The sequence below is a fragment of the Hyperolius riggenbachi genome, chromosome 2 (genome assembly GCF_040937935.1).
Source record: "Hyperolius riggenbachi isolate aHypRig1 chromosome 2, aHypRig1.pri, whole genome shotgun sequence".
Classification (NCBI taxonomy): Eukaryota; Metazoa; Chordata; class Amphibia; order Anura; family Hyperoliidae; genus Hyperolius; species Hyperolius riggenbachi.
This window is the reverse complement of record NC_090647.1, coordinates 14,353,032-14,355,848: the sequence shown is the minus strand read 5'-3', so window position 1 is coordinate 14,355,848 and position 2,817 is coordinate 14,353,032. Positions and strand designations below refer to the sequence as shown.

Genomic DNA, 2,817 nt, shown 5'->3' with positions numbered 1-2,817 from the left:
ATGGGGTCATTAGTGGGGTTCCTATACTGCCCTGGCATTTTAGGGGCCCTAAACCGTGAGGAGTAGTCTTGAAACAAAAATGACCTGTGAAATCCTAAAGGTACTCATTGGACTTTGGGCCCCTTAGTGCAGTTAGGGTGCAAAAAAGTGCCACACATGTGGTATCGCCGTACTCGGGAGAAGTAGTACAATGTGTTTTGGGGTGTATTTTTACACATACCCATGCTGGGTGGGAGAAATACCTCTGTAAATGACAATCTTTTGATTTTTTTACACACAATTGTCCATTTACAGAGGTATTTCTCCCACCCAGCATGGGTATGTGTAAAAATACACCCCAAAACACATTGTACTACTTCTCCCGAGTATGGCGATACCACATGTGTGGCACTTTTTTGCACCCTAACTGCGCTAAAGGGCCCAAAGTCCAATGAGTACCTTTAGGATTTCACAGGTCATTTTGAGAAATTTCGTTTCAAGACTACTCCTCACGGTTTAGGGCCCCTAAAATGCCAGGGCAGTATAGGAACCCCACAAATGACCCCATTTTAGAAAGAAGACACCCCAAGGTATTCCGTTAGGAGTATGGTGAGTTCATAGAAGATTTTATTTTTTGTCAAAAGTTAGCGGAAATTGATTTTAATTGTGTTTTTTCACAAAGTGTCATTTTCCGCTAACTTGTGACAAAAAATAAAATCTTCTATGAACTCGCCATACTCCTAACGGAATACCTTGGGGTGTCTTCTTTCTAAAATGGGGTCATTTGTGGGGTTCCTATACTGCCCTGGCATTTTAGGGGCCCTAAACCGTGAGGAGTAGTCTTGAAACGAAATTTCTCAAAATGACCTGTGAAATCCTAAAGGTACTCATTGGACTTTGGGCCCTTTAGCGCAGTTAGGGTGCAAAAAAGTGCCACACATGTGGTATCGCCGTACTCAGGAGAAGTAGTATAATGTGTTTTGTGGTGTATTTTTACACATACCCATGCTGAGTGGGAGAAATATCTCTGTAAATGGACAATTGTGTGTAAAAAAAATTAACAAATTGTCATTTACAGAGATATTTCTCCCACCCAGCATGGGTATGTGTAAAAATACACCCCAAAACACATTACACTACTTCTCCTGAGTATGGCAATACCACATGTGTGGCACTTTTTTGCAGCCTAACTGCGCTAAGGGGTCCAAAGTCCAATGAGCACCTTTAGGCTTTACAGGGGTGCTTACAATTTAGCACCCCCCAAAATGTCAGGACAGTAAACACACCCCACAAATGACCCCATTTTGGAAAGTAGACCCTTCAAGGTATTCAGAGAGGGGTATGGTGAGTCTGTGGTTTGGTGCAAGTTAGAAGAAATGGAAACTTTTTTTTTTTTTTTTTTTTCTCACAAAGTGTCATTTTCCGCTTACTTGTGACAAAAAATAATATCTTCTATGAACTCACTATGCCTCTCAGTGAATACTTTGGGATGTCTTCTTTCCAAAATGGGGTCATTTGGGGGGTATTTATACTATCCTGGAATTCTAGCCCCTCATGAAACATGACAGGGGGTCAGAAAAGTCATAGATGCTTGAAAATGGGAAAATTCACTTTTTGCACCATAGTTTGTAAACGCTATAACTTTTACCCAAACCAATAAATATACGCTGAATGGGTTTTTTTTTTATCAAAAACATGTTTGTCCACATTTTTCGCGCTGCATGTATACAGAAATTTTACTTTATTTGAAAACTGTCAGCACAGAAAGTTAAAAAAATCATTTTTTTGCCAAAATTCATGTCTTTTTTGCTGAATATAATAAAAAGTAAAAATCGCAGGAGCAATTAAATAGCACCAAAAGAAAGCTTTATTAGTGACAAGAAAAGGAGCCAAAATTCATTTAGGTGGTAGGTTGTATGAGCGAGCAATAAACCGTGAAAGCTGCAGTGGTCTGAATGGAAAAAAAGTGGCCGGTCCTTAAGGGGTAGAAAGCCCTAGGTCCTCAAGTGGTTAATAGAACGCCAGGGTGGTTAAAAGGAAATAAATATGGTAGCCTCCGCATCACTCTCACCTCGGGTTCCCTTTAGTGTTAAAAGGAAAATACAGTGGATTGTGGTCAGTTCTGTTTTATATTTATTTCAATTTTGCACACTGTTTGCAGATCTTTTTTTACAGTGTATTTTACACAAAACAGGACAAGTGTACAAAACAGAAAGAAAGCCCCGTGCTGTCAGGATTCTCACTGGCCCCTCTGTAACAATAAGAAAACAAACATAATCCAGTCTCCGATATAACATTGTTAAACACCAATGTCAAGGATCAAAATTCTCTGTAGTGTCACATGTTATAATTCCTCCCAGAAATCTGTATATAACCCCTCTCAACCAGTAACGCAGCATGGAGGGGCTCAGTGAAGGCGGCAGTGAAGGTGTGGAGGTGTCTGATGGGGTCACACAGGGCATAAAAAGAGATCTGCCCGGCCTCATAATCCAGACATATCCTGATTCTGCCACTGGGGATCTTGTCAGGTAACCGGTTCACTTTCCAGTCATGCATCATTAAATATTGATTGTTCTCTCTGCGTAAAACCCATGATTTACTGTTATTTCCAAATCCTGATCGATCTCCTCTCCTTTCTATACTGGGGTAACAAACACCGATGGACCAGTTCTCTGATTGCCCAACATCCACTTCCCAGTAATGTCGCCCTGAGGAGAAACTCTGGCTGCTCAACACCTGAGGATAATCCTGAAATGTACCTGATGTTTCTGAGTGATTCTTGCTTCTGCCTGTCCAGGATACAGTTTTCCCATCATATGGAACATCTAGTTTATTATT

At 40.7% G+C, this 2,817-nt stretch overlaps 1 protein-coding gene across 1 annotated transcript in view; it reads right to left on the bottom strand.

The window, feature by feature from the left end:
- Positions 1–2,095: 2,095 nt before the first annotated feature.
- LOC137542352 (E3 ubiquitin-protein ligase TRIM39-like) overlaps positions 2,096–2,817 on the bottom strand; it is an 18,233-nt gene continuing 17,511 nt past the window's right edge. The window contains exon 2 of the mRNA XM_068264195.1: positions 2,096–2,817. This exon is cut by the window's right edge and continues 1,070 nt beyond it. Within this exon, the coding sequence (XP_068120296.1) occupies positions 2,317–2,817 (501 nt within the window). The 3' untranslated portion in view covers positions 2,096–2,316.